This window comes from Mesoplodon mirus (assembly GCF_964341445.2).
Source record: "Mesoplodon mirus genome assembly, chromosome: 11".
Classification (NCBI taxonomy): Eukaryota; Metazoa; Chordata; class Mammalia; order Artiodactyla; family Ziphiidae; genus Mesoplodon; species Mesoplodon mirus.
In genome coordinates this window covers 23,058,125-23,080,433 of record NC_138987.1, presented here as the reverse complement: position 1 = coordinate 23,080,433, position 22,309 = coordinate 23,058,125, and the positions used below count along the sequence as shown (strand labels likewise).

The following is a 22,309-nucleotide window of genomic DNA, read 5'->3' as shown; positions in this document are numbered from 1 at the left end:
CCTGCAGGTAAAAACAGTAACAAAAACAAAATTACTTACACAGGTTATAACCCTATTTTTACTAATAAGAGAAAATTCTAAACATAGGACAAAATAAAAGTGAGATAAAAGAAAATCGTTTTTTAAATGAGTAATCTTACTTTGTGCATTTTAGCACTAGCCATGTGATAGGCCAGAAAATTGTACCAATACATGCAGTCCTCCTGATCTGGTGAAAGATAATGTAGCTGGAGATGTCTCTGGAACTGAGTGATTAGTTTCTTGTGTAGATCCTGAAACCCAAATGAAACATTTCAGAGGAAAGAAACAATTTCATAACCTAAGCATCACAGAAACTCCAGCTTCCAAAGCTATCTAAGAATGTACAGAGAATCTCCCCACAAGATACTTATTAACTACAAAAGAAAAAAACAGTAACTTTACAGTGGAGAAACTTTAACCAAGTAATCAATGTTAATATCACTGATAAGATGTGTCAACACCCTGATATGATGCACTGAGAAGGACACGACAGCACCTCTGTGGTGTTACTGCCAAAAATATATAACCTTACTCTAGTTAGTCAAGAGAAAACATCAGACAAACCCAAACTAAGGGACACTGTACAAAGTAACTAGTGAGTACTCTTCAAAGGTGATCACGAACGAAAGAAAATCAAGGAATTTTCCTAGATTTGAGGAAACTAAGGAAACATGATGATATTATGCAATATAGAATACAGAATTGGATCTGAACCACAAAAAAGGACATTAGTGGGAAAGCTGGCAAAATTCAAATAAAGTCTGTGTATTAGTTAACAGTATTGTATCAATGTTAATTTTCTGGCTCTCATAACTGTATTATAGTTATGTAAGATGTTAACGTTGGGGGAAGCTAGGTGAAAGTATACGCACAGAAACTGTATTATTTTGCAACTTTTCTGTAAGTCTAAAATCATTTCAAAATTAAAAGTTAAAAAAAAAAAGAACATACAGAGATGCAAGTACCTGAAGCTGGCTGTGATTCTTCTCTGTAAGGAAATCTACTTGAAGATCATGTAAATAATAAAGAAATGATTTTCCATTTCGATCACAGAACAAGAGAGACTTATTAACAAACTCCTGCAGTATGTCTTCAACTTCTTCAGTTTCCATATCCCAAAGGATACAAAACACCTAGGAATCATTTTAAACATTTAATATGCCACAATGTACAATGACCAGGATTGCACACAAGAGGTTAACAGACAAAAAATCATATGTTAGGGCTTCCCTGGTGGCACAGTGGTTAAGAATCCGCCTGCCAATGCAGGGGACGCGGGTTCAAGCCCTGGTCCGGGAAGATCCCACATGCCACAGAGCAACTAAGCCCGTGCGCCACAACTACTGAGCCTGCGCTCTAGAGCCCACAAGCCACAACTACTGAGCCTGCATGCCTAGAGCCCGTGCTCCACAACAAGAGAAGCCCGCACACCACAACAAAGCGTAGCCCCCACTCACCGCAACTAGACAAAGCCCACGCAAAGCAACCAAGACCCAACACAGCCAAAATTAAACAAATAAAACAAATAAATTTTTTAATTGTATTAAAAAATCATGTATTAAAGCCCTGAATAATATCTCCATTTCATAAGAAGCTCAAATACTCATCAAGATAGAAAAGAAAAAGAGTTCTAAAGAAGTCAAATGCTTCTCCAGGTTCACTAGAACCACTGAGAACTAGGTAACTCATCTGAATTCAACACCAAAGCCCATGATGGAAACCAAGAGCAGTGGGATTTCTACACCCTACAGCCCATCACCTCAGGCACACAGGTTTTATCCTCCCAATATCCTCTGTAACAATATCCTCAGGACTAAACCAAAGGTTATATGCCACAATACCCAATGATAAGGATTGTTGGTCCTTCTATTACCTTCGTAGGCACCTTAACATCTTTCTGAAGAATGGAAAGATCTGTGTAATAATCTTTGATGTCTTCTCTGAGCATTTCAACACTTATAGACATGGCTTCATCCAAAGCCTCATAATCATAAGATGAAGATTTCCTTATCTTCTTAAATTGCTTATTCTGAAGTTGCCTGAGGTAGTACTCCCAGCGGTTGGGAAAATCTCGTAAAAGTGCACCAATTAAAGACACTACAAGAGGTGAACCTAAAAAATAAAAAAAGTCACTGTGTTATTACAGTATCATTTCCAAATTACCACTAAGAATCAATTTATCCTCAAGAAGGAATTTCTGCTGCACGCTATCCAAAGCTTTAAAATATTTGTAACTCTTGGATTCACTTCAGGTACTTATTCTAAAGAAGTCATTAGAAATAAGAAATATTTCATTTAAGGATATTCATTACAGCATTATTTAAAATAGTGAAAAATCTTAATACAGGGAAATGACTGAATAAATTAAAGTATATCACAATATTATGCCACTGGTAAATTTTCAAAAGATATTTAATAACATGGGAAAATGCTCAAGATTTGCTATTAAAAAGGATAAGATTGAAAATTATATATACCATTATAATCTCAGTATTTTTTTCAAGGTTTTATATGTCCTAAAAGACTAGGAGAAATACTCTCATGATGCTAATAATTATCAGATTGTGAATAATTTCTATTTTTTCTTTTAAAGTGTTTCAAAATGCACATGCATCACCTTCATAATGAATACAAATCAAGTATTCTTTTTCCTAAGGTTGAGATACTTTTTAAAAGTCAATTAACTCAAAAACAAGTTTGACGGAAGAAAGAAAAACAAGAAACTATTTCCAAGCATTAACAATGATGGAAAAAATAATCTTAAGAGCTGATAGATTTGACTATATAAAATTTTAAATTTCTGTGTCAAAAAAATACTACAACTGAAATTAAAAGGCAGACGAAACTAGAAGAAAAACAGTTGGAAAAAATATGACAAAAGGTTAATAGTTTCCATAGTTAGAGTGCCAAAAAATCAATGAAAAAACTTATATCACAAAAGTGAGTCAAGGGGGCCTCCCTGGTGGCGCAGTGGTTGAGAGTCCGCCTGCCGATGCAGGGGATACGGGTTCGTGCCCCGGTCTGGGAGGATCCCATATGCCGCAGAGCGGCTGGGCCCGTGAGCCACGGCCGCTGGGCCTGCGCATCCGGAGCCTGTGCTCCGCAACGGGAGAGGCCACAACAGTGAGAGGCCCGCATACTGCAAAAAGAAAAAAAAAAAAAAAAAGTGAGTCAAGGATAATTTTTTTTTAATAAATTTATTTATTTATTTTTGGCTTCATTGGGTCTTCGTTGCTGCACACAGACTTTTCTCTAGTTGAGTCAAGCAGAGGCTACTCTTCGTTGTGGTGCGCAGGCTTCTCATTGCGGTGGCTTCTCTTATTGTGGAGCACAGGCTCTAGGGGCATGGGCTTCAATAGTTGTGGCACATAGGCTCAGTAGTTGTGGCTCGCAGGCTATAAAGCGCAGGCTCAGTAGTTGTGGCGCACGGGCTTAGTTGCTCCGCAGCATGTGGAATCTTCCCACACCAGGGTTCGAACCCGTGTCCCCTGCATTGGCAGGTGGATTCTTAACTACTGCGCCACCAGGGAAGTCCAGGATATTTCTTAAAATGCAATATTCAATAAACAAGTAAAAAGTTTAACTTCACTATTCAAAAATGCAAATTAAGAAGACAGCACCACTTTTTACTTATCAAATTAGAACATTATTTTTATAAAATCCCAACCAGGGAACTCCCTGGAAGTCCACTGGTTAGGACTCCATGCTTTTATTGCAGTGGCCCAAATTCAATCCCTGGTCAGGGAACTAAGATCCCAAAAGCCACGCAGCACGGCCAAAAAATAAAAAATAAAAAAATAAAATCCCAACCAAAACAATTTTAAACTGTGACTCTCACTACGTTTTTTATTCTTTGACAACAGAGGTCATGTCTTCATCTTACCCCTTTCATAACATATTATAGGTGTTTGTTAAATATTATTTTAACTAAAGAATGAATACCAAAAATATCACTATCCATGTAGGGTATCAGAGAAGAACCTAAAATACTAAATATTCTAGTAAAGTTTTTGGATGTTCATGTGTTAAATTGTTATGTTCATTAGTTTAACTTACAAAAGGGTAAATTAATATCTCTATAACCCCCTCATACACAAAATAAATAACTGTACCTTTACATTCTTTTATAATACTGTGAGCTTGTTCTGGCAAATCTGCTTTCTTCATATTAACAAAAAGGGATAAAATTTCAAGTCCTTTTTCTTTTCCTAAACCACTCTCCACAGGGACTACATATTTAGGACCTGTGAAATCACAAGACATAGTAAGCAATTTCGTATGCCACATATTTAAATGTAACTGAATTATTATAAAAAGCAAATTAATAATCCTTACCCATTACTAAATCTGTAACACTCTTGTCTCTGGTTGTAAGAAGAATCTGACACTGATTGTCAAAAGCTTTTAACACCCAAGGATCCCAAACATCATCCAAAATCAACAGAGACCTTAATAAGAAAAAACTGTATTGAGTCACTAATGACATTTATTTTAAACTTCCTTTAAAAAAAGAGAATGCCACCAGTGTTTTTTTTTAATTTACAAAATTTAAAAAAAAAAACAGATGTCTATTTCATGGTTCTTTCTCTTTTCTTTGGTATCCCTTTCACAATATACCGATAAGGAAAAGAAAATTAGAGACTTTCCCTTCCTTCCACCCCAAATTACTGCATATTAAAGTTAAAGGACTTATAAAAAGAGAACTGTGTATACTTTATTATAAGTATTAAAAATAAGCCTCCTAGTGCCTAAAAAGAACTATCCAAGTAATGAGATTTTTCCAATTCAGTCTTTAAGTACCCAAACCAAGCAAGAACTGGGCTTAGGTTAGCATTAGAAAGCATCACAGAACAATGACAATATTTGACCATTTTACCTACAAAACTAGCAATTTCATATGTCCCAACCTAATCGAATGCACCAGCAAATAATATTACTTTTCACTTGGTACACTAGTGGGCTTTATTTCCATCCAAGAAATCAATTTGTTTACACATCATGACAAAGAATCTGTGTGCTAATTCCTAATCAGTCCCTCCAAAAAGCTTTTTTAAACTCGTCAGAACAAATGGAGAAAATAATACAACTAAAACCTGACAGCATAATTATACACTAGCGTTATTATCCGAATGGCACACTACTTCTTTACACTACAAAAAAAGACTCTAGGAATATACACAGGCTGGAAAATTACAAAAACATAAACCAAAATGATGCTGAGAGAGAAACAAAATGACTTTATATGCCATGATCTGATACATCTGAGAGTGGTTACAATATTTTCCTAAACAGGAATAATTTTTATTTTTGCAAAGAAAGTAGAACTAAGGAGAAGTTACTGATCAAGAAAAGAGGAAGTGGTTAGTGGTCTCAATCCCATTTCTCCAGGAAAATGGATACTAGCGACTATCAAGAGGAGGGGGAGATAACAGAGGGATCTGGGAGAGAAAGAAGCCAGAGAGAAGGGAGCTTGCCCTCTGTACTGAGTATCCATCAAAATCACTAGGAGGCTTTTTCCCAAAATTATTCCTCTCACCAAATATTCTGATATGAATCCCCTTACCAATTTGGGGAAGCACTGCCATATTCAGCCACTACTACACATGAAAGTATACAGCATCATCAGGTGAATGGGGGCAATAAAAAAAATTCAGAGCCGTTACCTAATTCTCACCCAATTTACTGTTATACTCACAAGGAATGCTTTATTAATCTTTGTACTTGTAGCACTTGACCCAGAACCTGGCACGACACTCAATGTTGGTTAAATGAACAAATAAAATAGCTGCTAGGTGGCAGAAATCAAATTGTTGACTAAATCCCTTAACTCTTAACAAAGATAGCAACTAAGTTGTTGTCTCCCTGTGGCTAATGAAAACTGTGATATAGCTGACAACAGTGCCTGGCACATAATTATAATGGCATTTATTTAATAAATTAATTAATTATTGAAATAAACAAAACAAACTCTTAAAGTACTTGGAAGTAGAAGAATTACATGTATACCCAAAAACTAAGAGAACACAGCAGAAGGGTCCCTTTCAATAAATAATCCTTCCTGACTCAGTCTTTTACAAGTTGCCTGCATTTATTCTGTCTCTTGTTTGGTGTTAATCTATTAGAAATAATGTATTCAAGGTAAAAAGTCTGCATCTTTTAACAAAGACCATTCACCAACTCACCTACTTAAAAAATATTTCTTGAGAGCCTACAATGGTACACAAGAGAGCACTGGCAGGTACGAAGCAAAGGCCAGTGGCAGACACTTTTTTTTTAATACAAGAGAGAGGAAGAGCAGGAAAGCAATGGTTCTTTCTTAGACCCTCTACCCAACAGCAAGAAAAGGCTATGATGTTCTCAAGATGTCAGTAGTTAAGTCTCACTGGGACTTCATACACCAAGTAAGTATAACCATCTGTACCTTGGATGTTTGCGCAACATCAGAATGCGGAGACGGTCTTTAGCCTCTTCAATATTAAGTGGAAGCCTCTGGGAGAAATTCTCATCCTGATCCAACCGTGTGCAAAGATTCTGCAGTTTCATCAGAAGCCCAGATTTGTCTTGTTTCCCAACTGAAACCCAATGCACACCCCCTGGGAAACAAACTGGTGAGGAAAAGAATAATAAATTTAAGGCCTCTGGACAGCTTCTCTCCTTTGAAAGAGGAGGAAAGATTTGTTCCAATCTTCAATCTCATCACTTCTTCAAACTTCTCTTGATTCAGAGTATATATGTTGCTTGTAGGGTTATTACTGAGCTTTACAGCCCAAATCTAAGAAAAGCTGCAGATGTGAAGAAACTGAAGTATGGAGTTAATCTGCTGCTTAACAGTAAAATCTTACCAAACAAAATTTCACAGTCTTTATCTTATGTCATCAATGATCACTGTACAACAGTTTCTCAACGTAAGCACTCTCACATTTTGGGCCAGATAATTCTTTGTTGTGAGGGACTGTCCTGTGCATTATAGGATATTTAACAGCCTTCCTGGCCTCTATCCACTAGATGCTAGTAGCATTTTCCCTCCCCAGTTACAACAACCAAAAATGTCTCTAAACTCTTGTCACATGTCCCCTGAGGGGCTAAATCACCTCTGAGAACCACTCATGTCCAGGAACACATAAGTCACTCATTATGGTTCCCATACACTGACTTAAAAGTAAGAAGTTAGGTTCAAGTCTGGCTCTACTGCTTACTAGCTATTATATCTTTAGCAAATAACCTGTCTCATTTATTATACCAGAATAAGACTGTTTACCCCCACCTATTTCAGAGTTACTGTGAGAAATTAATAATATAAAATATGTGATTTTGCTATGCTAAATGTAAAGGGTTATAACAGACAGGATTATTAGTGATATGGATCTGAGAGCACCTTACAAATACTAAGCTTTGAACTAGTAAGCATTATATAAGAACAGACATTATTATTACTGTTACTGTCAACTGTCTGTCATCATTTTTGTTAATCAGGCCATAGCATATAGCATATCTTACAATACATATTTTTACATGCATATTATCGGAACCAAAAATCTTAAGCTTTCATAGACTATACTTAATCAGCTCTACATAGATACAAAAAAAAGCAAGAGGGGTCCCTATGTATAAAATATGGGGGGGGGACTTCCCTGGTGGTGCAGTGGTTAAGAATCCACCTGCCAATGCAGGGGACAGGGGTTCGAGCCCTGGTCCAGGAAGAACCCATATGCCACAGAGAAACTAAGCCCATGCACCACAACTAATGAGCCTGCACGCCACAACTACTGAAGCACGTGTGCCACAAATACTGAAGCCCACGCACCTAGAGCCCATGCTCTGCAATAAGAGAAGCCACTGCAACGAAAAGCCTGCACACCTCAATGAAGAGTAGCCCCCGCTTGCCACAACCAAAGAGCCCCCACTTGCCACAACCAAAGAGCCCGCGCGCAGCAATGAAGACCCAATGCAGCCAAAAAAATAAATGAATAAAAATTTAAAAATAAATAAATAAAATATGGGGAACAGCAGCATTAGATCAGACCACTGGCATTAACCATAAAGATTTATATTATATGATCATAAATGTATAAGAAAAAGTAAAAAATAGATACAAAGATAAATGAGTTTTATTACACCAAAGGGCAACTTATTTACTGGCATTCACAAATAATTAAGTACAAAAAGAAATCACGGGGCTTCCCTGGTGGCGCAGTGGTTGAGAGTCCGCCTGCCGATGCAGGGGACGCGTGTTCGTGCCCCGGTCCGGGAGGATCCCACGTGCCGCGGAGCGGCTGGGCCCGTGAGCCATGGCCGCTGGGCCCGCGCGTCCGGAGCCTGTGCTCCGCAACGGGAGAGGCCACAACGGTGAGAGGCCCACGTACCGCAAAAAAAAAAAAAAAAAAAGAAATCACTATTTTAAAAATGTAATCATCTGGGCTTCCCTGGTGGCACAGTGGTGGAGAGTCCGCCTGCCAATGCAGGGGACCCGGGATCGTGCCCCGGTCCAGGAAGATCCCACATGTCACGGAGCAGCTAGGCCCGTGAGCCATGGCCGCTGGGCCTGCGCGTCCAGAGCCTGTGCTCCGCAACGGGAGAAGCCACAACAGTGAGAGGCCCGCGTACCGCAAAAAGAAAAAAAAAAAGTAATCATCTAAAAGAAATATTTGTATATATGCACAAAGATCTTTTTTTTTTATTACTTTCTGCTTTATAACAAAGTGAATCAGTCATACATATACATCTGTTCCCACATCCCTTCCCTCATGCATCTCCCTCCCTCCCACCCTCCCCATCCCACCCCTCCAGGCGGTCACAAAGCACCGAGCTGATCTCCCTGTGCTCTGCGGCTGCTTCCCACTATCTATCTACCTTACGTTTGGTAGTGTATATATGTCCATGCCTCTCTTTCGCTTTGTCACAGCTTACCCTTCCCCCTCCCCATATCCTCAAGTCCATTCTCAAGTAGGTCTGTGTCTTTATTCCCGTTTTACCCCTAGGTTCTTCATGACATTTTTTTTTTAATTCTGTACATATGTGTTAGCATACGGTATTTGTCTTTCCCTTTCTGACTTACTTCACTCTGTATGACAGACTCTAGGTCTATCCACCTCATTACAAATAGCTCAGTTTCATTTCTTTTTATGGCTGAGTAATATTCCATTGTATATATGTGCCACATCTTCTTTATCCATTCATCCGATGATGGACACTTAGGTTGTTTCCAGCTCCGGGCTATTGTGAATAGAGCTGCAATGAACATTTTGGTACATGTCTCTTTTTGAATTATGGTTTTCTCAGGGTATATGCCTAGTAGTGGGATTGCTGGGTCATATGGTAGTTCTATTTTTAGTTTTTTAAGGAACCTCCATACTGTTCTCCATAGTGGCTGTACCAATTCACATTCCCACCAGCAGTACAAGAGTGTTCCCTTTTCTCCACACCCTCTCCAGCATTTATTGTTTCTAGATTTCTTGATGATGGCCATTCTGGCTGGTGTGAGATGATATCTCATTGTAGTTTTGATTTGCACAAAGATCTTTTTATGACAGACATTTATTGAACACTTTCCTAAGAGTTCTACATATTAATCTACATTTAATCCTCAGAGTAGACTATCAAGCAGATACCATTATCATCCCCATTTTACAGATGAGGAAACTGAGGTACAGAAAGGTTGAATCCCAGAGCTGGGATTCAAACATCCAGTGTCAATGCTCCACTTCTAAACTATTCTGCCTCCACAGGATATTCACCACAGCACTGTCTACAACAGGAAAAAACTGGAAACAACCTGCAATGTCCATCTTAATCTCCTCTTCCACTGCAGGCGTCCAAAGCCAAAGGCAGGCCCAACTGAGGAAGAGGAGAACATTATATATAAGTGAAATTTAGCGTATTAAATAGAACTTGATTTTTTTTTTTTTTTTTTTTTTGGCCACACCACGCAGCTTGTGGTATCTTAGCTCCCTGACCAGGGATTGAATTTGGGTCCACAGCAGTGAAAGCCCAAGTCTTAACCACTGGACCCCCGGGGAATTCCCAGGACCTGACACTTTAATTAGTGAAATGACCTGGATACTCTGAACCTGTACAAGGCCAGGGAAAGAATCAGTCTCAGAGAAGAGTTTATAACAGGCAATGAGGGAAAAGAGTAAAGTTGCTTTTCTGATTACACCCTACAAACTCCAATTCAATGGTTACACATCCACTAAATGAACCTAGTAAAATTGCCAAGGTTTATGATCATGAATTTAAATTGGAATTCAGTTGGGTGATTTCTTCAGCAAGGAGAAAGGAAGTAATGTCTGGATGAAGCAATGGGGATCATGAAGCAATGGGGATCAAGAAGAATACCTATTCCATCTCCTAGCAACAGAGAAGGAATCATCTTTCACCCAAGATAAGAAGAGAACTAAAGAATGAAGAATATGTGCTGAGGAGCAATTAAATGATGGGCAATAAAAATCTAGGCCCAAACCTAAGAGGGGGCTGATGGGATAAACAGTGGGGATATTAGGGAATTAAGGGATAAGCCCTGACAGGTCAGAAAACTGTAGTGAACTTGAAAAGTAGAATAGATGGATGTAGGCAAAGAGTGGTATAGAATGTTTAACAGCAAGATTTCAAAACTGGTATCGTTTCTGGTAATGCCATGGGCCAGGATCCAGCCTGTGATCAGTGAATTATATGGCTGAAGGGTAGTGAAGAAAATGGTCACTGCAGGGCTTCCCTGGTGGCACGGTGGTTGACAGTCCGCCTGCTGATGCAGGGGACGCGGGTTCGTGCCCTGGTCCGGGAAGATCCCACATGCCGCGGAGCGGCTGGGCCCGTGAGCCATGACCGCTGAGCCTGCACGTCTGGAGCCTGTGCTCCGCAACAGGGGGGGGGGCCACAGCAGTGAGAGGCCTGCGTACCGCAAAAAAAAAAAGAAAGAAAGAAAATGGTCACTGCAGATAAAGAAGTCAAGAAACTGAGAGGCCAAGATTTTGGATGACACATCCACATAGATATCAAAATTACTAAGAGTGCCAACAGAAGAAGGCCTTAAATTTATAACTAACAACTCCAATCATCAATGAATGAGAGGGCAATAACATAACAGGGAAAGATTAGAAAAATGAACCTCAAAGGACAAAGAATTTAGCTGAAGAAGGAAGTATTAATGGCCTGGACGAGGCAACAGAGAGCAAGGACGGCATCCACCCATTTCCTGGTGCTGAAATATGTGCAATAGAAAGGGAAAAAAGTTGCCACACCACTGAAGGAGGCTATGGAGAAGGTGGTATCCTCAAGGAACTGCCCAGTTTCACGTAAGGCAAGGAGGCAAATATTCTAAGAAGGGCTGATGATACAGAGGAGTTTCCTGATCACAGAGGAGTCTAGAAGGTATAGCAAAGGCTTGGGAATGAGGGGAGGGGACCCAGATCAGAATTTGGCAATGAACTGAGTAGTAACTACAAGAGAATCTAAAAGATAACAAATGATCAGGGACTTCCCTGTGGTCCAGTGGGTAAGACCCCGTGCTCCCAGTGCAGAGGGCCTGGGTTCGATCCCTGGTTGGGGAATTAGAGCCCGCATGCATGCCACAACTAAGAAGCCCACGTGCCACAACAAAGACCCAGCACAGCCAAAATAAATAAATAAATATTTTTAAAAAACACAAATGACCAGAAGAAACAGAACTCTGCAGTAAGTGAGGTAAGGCAAGGCTGTGAAGCATGGTTTGATTACCAGTGCCAATGTCTTAGAAGAAGGTAAACAACAAGTCCTACTCTTTATTCCTGAAAGCTTCCTGACGTTCTCTAGGCTTGCTTCAGCTAGAGTCAACAGTTATGAAACGGTAAATCCGTGAGGCTTCACTTACTTTTACAGCTATGTTCTCTGTGTGTACATGATTGTAAATGCACAGGAAAAAGTTTGGAAAAACTCACTCTAAACTATTAACCATGAATTTAGGAGAAAGAACAGAAGGGAAAATGGAAAGAACTTTACTTCTTTTTAAATGAAGATACTACAACTCTTATGTTAAAAACACAGTTTTAAACTACCTGTTGCTCCTGAAGTGTTTTTTTTTAATTTGCACTCTCTATTTAAGATTTTCTAAAATCATCCCAGGATTAAAGACAAGGCAAAGAAAGTATCCTGATACAACTAGCTAATGAATTTTTCAGATTTAAATTTAAGTATCAAGAGAGGAACCAAGATGGAGGAGTAGAAGGACGTGCTCTCAGTCCCCCTTGCGAGAACACCAGAATCACAACTAGCTGCTGGACAATCATTGACAGGAAGACACTGGAACTCACCAAAAAAGATACCCCACATCCAAACACAAAGGAGAAGCCACAATGAGATGGTAGGAGGGGCACAATCACAGTAAAATCAAATGCCATAACCCGTGGGTGGGTGACTCACAGACTGGAGAACACTTACACCACAGAAGTCCACCCACTAGAGTGAAGGTTCTGAGCCCCACATCAGGCTTCCCAACCTGGGGGGTCCAGCAACAGGAGGAGGAATTCCCAAAGAATCAGACTTTGAAGGCTAGTGGGATTTGATTGCAGGACTTTGACAGGACTGGGGAAAACAGACACTCCACTCTTGGAGGGCACACACAAAGTACTGTGCGCATCAGGACCCAGGGGTAGGAGCAGTGACCCTAGGGGAGACTGAACCAGACCTACCTGCTAGTGTTGGAGGGTCTCCTGCAGAGGCTGTGGCTCACCATGGGGACAAGGACACTGGAAGAAGTTCTGGGAAGTACTCCTTGGCGTGAGCCCTCCCAGAGTGTCATTAGCCCCACCAAAGAGCCTAGGTAAGCTCCAGTGCTGGGTTGCCTCAGGCCAAACAATCAACAGGGAGGGAACCCAGCCCCACCGATTAGCAGTCAAGGGGATTCAAGTCTTACTGAGCTCTGCCCACCAGAGCAACAGTCAGCTCTACCCAACACCACTTCCTCCCATCAGGAAATTTACACAAGACTCTTAGATAGCCTCATCCACGACAGGGCAGACAGCAGAAGCAAGAACTACAATCCTGCAGCCTGTGGAACAAAAAACACATTCACAGAAAGATAGACAAGATGAAAAGGCAGAGGGCTATGTACCAGATGAAGGAACAAGATAAAACTCCAGAAAAACAACTAAATGAAGTGGATATAAGCAACCTTCCAGAAAAAGAATTCAGAATAATGATAGTGAAGATGATCCAGGACCTCGGAAAAAGAATGGAGGCAAACATCGAGAAGATGCAAGAAATGTTTAACAAAGACCAAGAAGAATTAAAGAACAAACAGAGATGAACAATACAATAACTTAAATGAAAACTACACTAGAAGGAATCAATGGCAGAATAACTGAGGCAGAAGAACGGATAAGGGACCTGGAAGACAGAATGGTGGAATTCACTGCTGTGGAACAGAATAAAGAAAAAAGAATGAAAAGAAATGAAGACAGCCTAAGAGACCTCTGGGACAACATTAAACGCAACAACATTCGCATCATTGGGGTCCCAGAAGCAGAAGAGAGAGAGAAAGGACCAGAGAAAGTATCTGAAGAGATGATAGGCGAAAACTTCCCTAACATAGGAAAGGAAATAGCCACTCTAGTCCAGGAAGCGCAGAGAGTCCCATACACGATAAACCCAAGGAGAAACACGCCGAGACACACAGCAATCAAACTGGCAAAAATTAAAGACAAAGAAAAATTACTGAAAGCAGCAAGGGAAAAATGACAAATAACATACAAGGGAACTCCCATAAGGTTAACAGCTGATTTCTCAGCAGAAACTCTACAAGCCAGAAGGGAGTGGCATAATATACTTGAAGTGATGAAAGGGAAGAACCTACAACCAAGATTACTCTACCCAGCAAGGATCTCATTCAGATTCAAAGGAGAAATCAAAAGCTTTACAGACAAACAAAAGATAAGAGAATTCAGCACCACCAAACCAGCTCTACAACAAATGCTAAAGGAGCTTCTCTAAGTGGGAAACACAAGAGAAGAAAAGAACCTATAAAAACAAACTGAAAACAATTAAGAAAATGGTCATAAGAACATACATATTGATAATTACCTTAAACATGAATGGATTAAATGCTCCAACCAAAACACACAGGCTTGGTGAACGAATATAAAAACAAGAACCAGGGTTTCCCTGGTGACGCAGTGGTTGAGAGTCCGCCTGCTGATGTAGGGAACACAGGTTCATGCCCTGGTCCGGGAAGATCCCACATGCCGCAGAGCGGTTGGGCCCGTGAGCCATGGCCGCTGAGCCTGCATGTCCGGAGCCTGCGCTCCGCAACAGGAGAGGCCACAACAGTGAGAGGCCCGCGTACCGCGCAAAAAAAAAAAAAAAAAAAAAAAAAAAAAAAAAAACAAGAACCATATATATGCTGTCTACAAGAGACCCAGTTCAGAACTAGGGACACATACAGACTGAAAGTGAGGGGGTGGAAAAAGATATTCCATGCCAATGGAAATCAAAAGTAGCTGGAGTAGCAATACTCATATCAGATAAAATACACTTGAAAATAAAGAGTGTTACAAGAGACAAGGAAGGACACTACATAATGATCAAGGGATCAATCCAAGAAGAAAACATAACAATTATAAATATATATGCACACAACATAGGAGCACCTCAATACATAAGGCAACTGCTAACAGCTATAAAAGAGGAAATCGACAGTAACACAGTAATAGTGGGGGACTTTAACACCTCACTTACACGAATGGACAGATAATCCAAAATGAAAATAAATAAGGAAACAGAAGCTTTAAATGACACAACAGACCAGATAGATTTAACTGACATTTATAGGACATTGCATCCAAAAACAGCAGATTACACTTTCTTCTCAAGTGCGCACAGTACATTCTCCAGGATAAATCACATCTTGGGTCACAAGTCAAGCCTCAGTAAATTTAAGAAAACTGAAATCATATCAATCATATTTTCTGACCACAACATTATGAGATTAGAAATGAATTACAGGGAAGAAAACATAAAAAACACAAACACATGGAGGCTAAACAATGCGTTACTAAATAACCAAGAGATCACTGAAGAAATCAAAGAGGATATCAGAAAATACCCACAGACAAATGACAATGAAAACACGATGAACCAAAACCTATTGGAAGCAGCAAAAGCAGTTCTAAGAGGGAAACTTATAACTATACAAGCCTACTTCAAGAAACAAGAAAAATCTCAAATAAACAATCTACCCTTACACCAAAGGAACTAGAGAAAGAAGAACAAACAAAACCCAAAGTTAGCAGAAGGAAAGAAATCATAAAGATCAGAGCAGAAATAAATGAAATAGAAACAAAGAAAACTATAGCAAAGATCAATAAAATAAAAGCTGGTTCTTTGAGAAGATACACAAAATTGATAAACTATTAGCCAGACTCATCAAGAAAAACAAGGAGAGGACTCAAATCAATAAAATTAGAAATGAAAAAGGAGAACAACAGACACCGCAGAAATACAAAGCATCCTAAGAGACTACTACAAGCAACTCTATGCCAATAAAATGGACAACCTGGAAGAAATGGACAAATCCTTACAAAGGTATAACCTTCCAAGACTGAACCACAAAGAAATAGAAAATAGGAACAGACCAATCACAAGCACTGAAATTGAAACTGTGATGAAAAATCTTCCAACAAACAAAAGTCCAGGACCAGATGGCTTCACAGATAAATTCTATCAAACGTTCAGAGAAGAGCTAACACTCATCCTTCTCAAATACTTCCAAACAACTGCAGAGGAAGGAACACTCCCAAACTCATTCTATGAGGCCACCATCACCCTGATACCAAAACCAGACAAAGATACTAAAAAAAAAAGAAAACTACAGACCAATATCACTGATAAATATAGATGCAAAAATCCTCAACAAAATACTAGCAAACAGAATCCAGCAACACATTAAAAGGATCATACACCATGATCAAGTGGGATTTATCCCAGGGATGCAAGGATTCCTCAATACACGCAAATCAATGTGACACACCATATTAACAAATTGAAGAATAAAAACCATATGATCATCTCAATAGATGCAGAAAAGGCTTTTGACAAAATTCAACACCCATTTATGACAAAAACTCTCCAGAAAGTGGGCACAGAAGGAACCTACCAACATAATAAAGGCGATATACGACAAACCCACAGCAAACATCGTTCTCAATGGTGAAAAACTGAAAGCATTTCCTCTAAGATCAGGAACAAGACAAGGATGTCCACTCTCACCACTATTATTCAACATAGTTTTGGAAGTCCTAGCCATGGCAATCAGAGAAGAAAGAGAAATAAAATGAATACAAACTGGAAAAGAAGTAAAACTGTCACTGTTTGCAGATGACATAATACTATACATAGAGAATCCTAAAAATGCCACCAGAAAACTACTAGAGCTAATCAATCAATCCGGTAAAGTTGCAGAATACAAAATTAATGCACAGAAGTCTCTTGCATTCCTATACACTAATGATGAAAAATCTGAAAGAGAAATTAAGGAAACCACTGCATTTACCACTGCAACAAAAAGAATAAAATACCTAGGAATAAACCTACCTAGGGAGAAAAAAGACCTGTATGCAGAAAACTAAGACACTGAGGAAAGAAATTAAAGATGATACCAACAGATAGAGAGATATACCATGTTCTTGGATTGGAAGAATCAATATTGTGAAAATGACTATACTACCCAAAGCAATCCACAGATTCAATGCAATCCCTATCAAATTACCAATGGCATTTTTTACGGAGCTAGAACAAAAAATCTTAAAATTTGTATGGAGACACAAAAGACCCCGAATAGCCAAAGCAGTCTTGAGGGAAAAAAGCAGAGCTGGAGGAATCAGACTCCTTGACTTCAGGCTATACTACAAAGCTACAGTAATCAAGACAATATGGTACTGGCACAAAAACAGAAATATACATCAATGGAACAGGACAGAAAGCCCAGAGATAAACCCATGCACCTATGGTCAACTAATCTATGACAAAGGAGGCAAGGATATACAATGGAGAAAAGACATTCTCTTCAATAAGTGGTGCTGGGAAAACTGGACAGATATATTTAAAAGAATGAAATTAGATCACTGCCTAACAGCATACACAAGAATAAACTTAAAATGGATTCGAGACCTAAATGTAAGACCGGACACTATAAAACTCTTAGAGGAAAACACAGGAAGAACACTCTTTGACATAAATCACAGCAAGATCTTTTTTGATCCACCTCCTAGAGTATTGGAAATAAAAACAAAAATAAACAAATGGGACCTAGTGAAACTTAAAAGCTTTTGCACAGCAAAGGAAACCATAAACAATACGAAAAGACGACCCTCAGAATGGGAGAAAATATTTGCAAACGAATCAATGGACAAAGGATTAATCTCCAAAATATATAAACAGCTCACGCAGCTCAATATTAAAGAAACAAACAACCCAATCCAAAAATGGGCAGAAGACCTAAACAGACATTTCTCCAAAGAAGACATACAGATGGCCAAGAAGCACATGAAAAGCTGCTCAACATCACTAATTATTAGAGAAATGCAAATCAAAACTACAGTGAGGTAACACCTCACACCAGTTAGAAAGGGCAACGTCAGGGTTTCCCTGGTGGCGCAGTGGTTGAGGGTCCACCTGCCGATGCAGGGGACACGGATCCATGCCCCGGTCCGGGAGGATCCCACATGCGGCGGAGCAGCTGGGCCCGTGAGCCATGGCTGCTGAGCCTCTGCATCCGGAGCCTGTGCTCCGCTACGGGAGAGGCCACAGCAGTGAGAGGCCCGCGTACTGGAAAAAAAAAAAAAGAAAGGGTGGGCTTCACTGGTGGCGCAGTGGTTGAGAGTCCGCCTGCCAATGCAGGGGACACGGGTTCGTGGCCTGGTCTGGGAGGATCCCACATGCCGCAGAGCGGCTGGGCCCGTGAGCCACGTCCGCTGAGCCTGCGCGTCCAGAGCCTGTGCTCCGCAACAGGAGAGGCCACAACAGTGAGAGGCCCACGTACCGCAAAAAAAAAAAAAAAAAGAAAGGGCATCATCAGAAAATCTACAAATAACAAATGCTGGAGAGGGTGTGGAGAAAAGGGAACCCTCTTGCACTTCTGGTGGGAATGTAAATTGATACAGCCAGTATGGAGAATAGTATGGAGATTCTTTAAAAGACTAAAAACAGAATTACCATATGATCCAGCAATCACACTACTGGGCATATACCCAGAGAAAACCATATTTCAAAAAGACACATGCACCCCAATGTTCATTGCAGCACTATTTACAATAGCCAGGTCATGGAAGCAACCTAAATGCCCATCGACAGACGAATGGATAAAGAAGATGTGGTACATATATACAGTGGAATATTACTCAGCCATAAAAAGGAACAAAGTTGAGTCATTTGTTGAGACGTGGATGGATCTAGAGAGTGAACTAAGTCAGAAAGAGAAAAACAAATATCATATATTAACGCATATATGTGGAACCTAGAAAAATGGTACAGATGAACCGGTTTGCAGGGCAGAAATTGAGACACAGATGTACAGAACAAACCTATGGACACCAAGGGGGGAAAGCCGTGGGGGGATGGGGACGGTGGTGTGCTGAATTGGGAGATTGGGATTGACATGTATACACTGATGTGTATAAAACTAATGACTAATAAGAACCTGCTGTATAAAAAAATAAATAAAACAAAATTCAAAAAATAAATAAATAAAAATAAATTTAAGTATCTATTATCTACAGTATCAAAGGTCTTTCTCTCCTAAATTTAAAACTAAATTAGGGCATTATTAACATACGCAAGAAAAATAAAACACTATTAGCTTTAAAAAGAAAGACAAACAGCCCAAAAGACCAACTGATCTGCCAATCTCCTACCATCACAGTAAGACAGTTAAATACAGAAGCATTAATTTCACATTTCAGAAAGAATCTAAACATCTTGACTACGGGCACAAGAGGGAGCAATTTAGCTTTGAATGAGGCTTGTACCTATAATTTCATTCAGAGAAACTTAATCAGAGGAAAATTGCCTTTATTCAGAGGAAATTAACCCCTCCTACTTTCACATGAGGTTTACGCAGGTAGCAATTAATAATCTAATAGCATCAAGGAAATCTTGGGAAAGAAGGAAGCAAACAGGTAGACAGCCTCTGGAGAAAACTTTCATACTTTAAAAACTCAGCACTTAAATAAAATTGTGTAAATGGTTTAAAAATACGTCAACTCTTTATAATTTCCCTAAATAAATAAATAAATAAATAAATAAAGGGTTGAACTTTCAAAAGGAAAGTGGGTTTCCTAAGAATGTATAGGCATAAGTAGTTAAGAACTTAAAAGTATTTTTTTTTTTTTTTGCTGTAGGTATGTGATTTATTTTATTCTTCAAGAATCCTTCCAAAAATGTTAATCAAAATAAGAACAAAAAGCCTTGGGCATGAAAAAAAATATGGAACGCTTCACGAATTTGCGTGTCATTCTTGCGCAAGGATTAGGGGCCATGCTAATCTTCTCTGTATCGTTCCAATTTTAGTGCTGCCGAAGCAAGCACTTAATGGTATTCTTTAATATACACCAAACACCACTCTAAGATAACAAAATTTCTGTAGGAACACAGTTTTAATGAAGTTTGTAACCCATACAGTTACCCACACTTACAAAAGAAAAAAAAGGTTTTATACTACAATTAAACGGCAAAAGTCTAATATTCCTATATTTTAGAATGGAAATGAACTCCACAGAGATTAAAATTCATCTTTAGGGGGGACTTCCCTGGCAGTCCAGTGGTTAAGACTCCACGCTTCCACTGCAGAGGGCACAGGTTCAATCCCTGGTCAGGGAACTTAGATCCTGCAGCCACGCAGCACGGCCAAAAATAAAAAATTTTTTTTCTTTAGGAAAGTATCTACTCTTGAACTAGTGGATACACAAAAGCAGACTCCAAATAGATTAAAAAGCTAAATATGGGGCTTCCCTGGTGGCGCAGTGGTTAAGAATCTGCCTGCCAATGCAGGGGACACGGGTTTGAGCCCTGGTCCAGGAAGATCCCACATGCCGCGGAGCAACTAAGTCTGTGTGCCACAACTACTGAGCCTGCGCTCTAGAGCCCGTGAGCCACAACTACTGAAGCCCACACGCCTAGAGCCCCTGCTCTGCAACAAGAGAAGCCACTGCAGTGAGAAGCCGGCGCACGGCAACCAAGAGTAGCCCCTGCTCGCCACAACTAGAGAAAGCCTGAGCACAGGAACCAAGATCCAACGCAGCCAAAAATAAAATAAATAAATTTATTTTTTTAAAAAGCTAAATATGAATGGTAAGACTATAATAGGACTACTTAAGAAAATTCAGGAAGCACAAATTAGAAGGCAAAAAAATTAATTTGACTACATCAGAATTAAAGATTTCTATCAAGGACATCCAGGACAAAATTAATACAGATAATATAAGGAGAAAGTATTTACAAAGTCTAAAAGCAACAAGCCCTACTATCTAGAATACAGAAGAAACTCCTAAAAAAGCAACAAAATGGAAAAACTGACAAATGTTATCAACAAAATTTATAAACAAGGAAACCCAAAAGCCTAAAAAGCTTATGAAGAAATGGTCAGGACTTCCGGGTAAGATGGCGGAAGAGTAAGACGCGGAGATCACCTTCCTCCCCACGGATACACCAGAAATACAGCTACACGTGGAACAACTCCTACAGAACACCTACTGAACGCTGGCAGAAGACCCCAGACCTCCCAAAAGGCAAGAAACTCCCCACATACCTGGGTAGGACAAAGCGGAGAGATCCCCACACAGAGGATCGGTGCCGAGCGGCACTCACCAGCCCGAGAGGCTTGTCTGCTCGCCCGCCGGGGCGCGCAGCGCTGGAAGCTGAGGCTCGGGCTTCGGTCAGAGCGCAGAGAGAGGACTGGGGCTGGCGGCGAGAACTCAGCGTGAAGGGGGCTAATGTACCACAGCTAGCCGGCAGGGAGTCCGGGAAAACTCTGGAGCTGCCGAAGAGGCAAGAGACTTTTTCTTCCCTCTTGGTTTCCTGGTGCGCGAGGAGAGGGGATTAAGAGCGCTGCTTAAAGGGGCTCCACAGACGGGCGCGAGTCGCGACTGAAAGCGCGGAGCCCAGTGACGAGCGTGAGACGCTGGGGCTGCTGCTGCTGCCGCCAAGAAGCCTGTGTGCGAGCGCAGGTCACTGCCCACACCGCCCTTCCGGGAGCCTGTGCGGCCCGCCACTGCCGGGGTCCCGGGATCCAGGGGCGGCTTCCCTGGGAGAACGCACGGCGCGCCTCGGGCTGGTGCAACGTCACGCCGACCTCTGCCGCTGCAGGCTCGCCCCGCACTCCATGCCCCTCGCTCCCGCCCGGCCTGAGTGAGCAAGAGTCCCCGAAGCGGCTGCTCCTTTAACCCTGTCCTGTCTGAGCGAAGAACAGACGCCCTCCGGCGACCTACACGCAGAGGCGGGGCCAAATCCAAAGCTGAGACCCGGGAGCTGTGTGAACAAAGAAGAGAAAGGGAAACCTCTCCCAGCAGCCTCAGAAGCAGCGGATTAAAGCTCCACAATCAACTTGATGTACCCTGCATCTGTGGAATACATGAATAGACAACACATCATCCCAAATTGAGGAGCCAGGAGTCAGTGCTGTGCCTCTGAGGTGGGAGAGCCAACTTCAGGACACTGGTCCACAAGAGACCTCCCAGCTCCACATAATATCAAACGGCGAAAATCTTCCAGAGATCTCCATCTCAACACCAGCACCCAGCTTCACTCAACGACCAGCAAGCTACAGTGCTGGACACCCTATGCCAAACAACTAGCAAGACAGGAACACAACGCCACCCATTAGCAGAGAGGTGGCCTAAAATCATAAAAAGTCCGCAGACACCCCAAAACACACCACCAGACGTGGACCTGCCCACCAGAAAGACAAGATCCAGCCTCATCCACCAGAACACAGGCACTAGTCCCCTCCACCAGGAAGCCTACACAACCCACTAAACCAACCTTAGCCACTGGGGACAGACACCAAAAACAACGGGAACTATGAACCGGCAGCCTGCGAAAAGGAGACCCCAAACACAGTAACAAAAGCAAAATGAGAAGACAGAAAAACACACAGCAGGAGAAGGAGCAAGATAAAAACCCACCAGATCTAACAAATGAAGAGGTAATAGGCAGTCTACCTGAAAAAGAATTCAGAATAATGATGGTAAAGATGATCCAAGATTCTATTTCCCAGATCCAAAATCTTGGAAATAGAATAGACAAAATGCAAGAAACAGTTAACAAG

At 40.8% G+C, this 22,309-nt stretch overlaps 1 protein-coding gene across 3 annotated transcripts in view; it reads right to left on the bottom strand.

Moving 5' to 3' along the window:
• Positions 1 to 22,309, bottom strand: part of APAF1 (apoptotic peptidase activating factor 1) — a 99,464-nt gene that overhangs the window by 62,879 nt on the left and 14,276 nt on the right. For all 3 annotated transcript variants that reach the window (XM_082636027.1, XM_082636029.1, XM_082636028.1), the window contains 6 exons: positions 6,443 to 6,626; positions 4,357 to 4,469; positions 4,134 to 4,265; positions 1,895 to 2,133; positions 987 to 1,154; positions 141 to 272 (listed from right to left, as the gene is read on the bottom strand). In XM_082636027.1, coding sequence (XP_082492153.1) covers positions 141 to 272; positions 987 to 1,154; positions 1,895 to 2,133; positions 4,134 to 4,265; positions 4,357 to 4,469; positions 6,443 to 6,626 — 968 coding nt within the window. The remainder of the gene's footprint in view (positions 1 to 140; positions 273 to 986; positions 1,155 to 1,894; positions 2,134 to 4,133; positions 4,266 to 4,356; positions 4,470 to 6,442; positions 6,627 to 22,309) is intronic.